Source organism: Cystoisospora suis, assembly GCF_002600585.1.
Source record: "Cystoisospora suis strain Wien I chromosome Unknown contig_8919, whole genome shotgun sequence".
Classification (NCBI taxonomy): Eukaryota; Apicomplexa; class Conoidasida; order Eucoccidiorida; family Sarcocystidae; genus Cystoisospora; species Cystoisospora suis.
This window is the reverse complement of record NW_027161697.1, coordinates 2873-3424: the sequence shown is the minus strand read 5'-3', so window position 1 is coordinate 3424 and position 552 is coordinate 2873. Positions and strand designations below refer to the sequence as shown.

The 552-nt window shown below is 49.1% G+C and overlaps 1 protein-coding gene across 1 annotated transcript in view; it reads left to right on the top strand.

The window, feature by feature from the left end:
- Positions 1-37: 37 nt before the first annotated feature.
- CSUI_010928 (mcm2 3 5 family protein) overlaps positions 38-552 on the top strand; it is a gene marked incomplete at its 3' end in the record, with an annotated part of 2672 nt that continues 2157 nt past the window's right edge. The window contains exon 1 of the mRNA XM_068071029.1: positions 38-382. Coding sequence (XP_067916995.1) covers positions 64-382 — 319 coding nt within the window. The 5' untranslated portion in view covers positions 38-63. The remainder of the gene's footprint in view (positions 383-552) is intronic.

Below are 552 nucleotides of genomic sequence, written 5' to 3'. Positions count from 1 at the left end.
TCTTCTTTCTCTTCTTTGCTTGTTCTTTCCTTTTCTCCCTAGGGTCCTGCACCTCGTGTGGGTATGCTAGGATGGCTGGGACATGACCATGTAACTCCCCGAGGTTTATCCAGTCATAAAGTTAACCGCTTAGTCTGTGTCGAAGGAGTGGTTAACCGATGCACAGCCGTCCAACCGAAGCTCTGTCGAGCTGTCTATGTGAGCGAACCGCAAGGCGGAGGTGTGGCTGGAGAAGGCCCAGGCGTCGCTCCCGGTGCGACCCCAGGTGTCGGGGGAGGAAGTGCAGAGACGAGTCAAGAAAGACAGGTCTACGTCAGAGCTTTCTACGACATCACGAATCTTGATAAAGATATACGGGATACTCAAGCTCCCCCGGAACGAGGTAATCTTGACGAATGATCGAAAGAAGAAAAGAAGAGATCGACGAATTCTGGAAGATCCAAGAAAAGAGTTGTTGAAGCACTAGGAAAAACAACGATGATCTGTCTACAGCTCTCCACCTTTCTCTACTCTGTCTATGTCCAATCTATCTGTATAGCTTCAAACTATCTG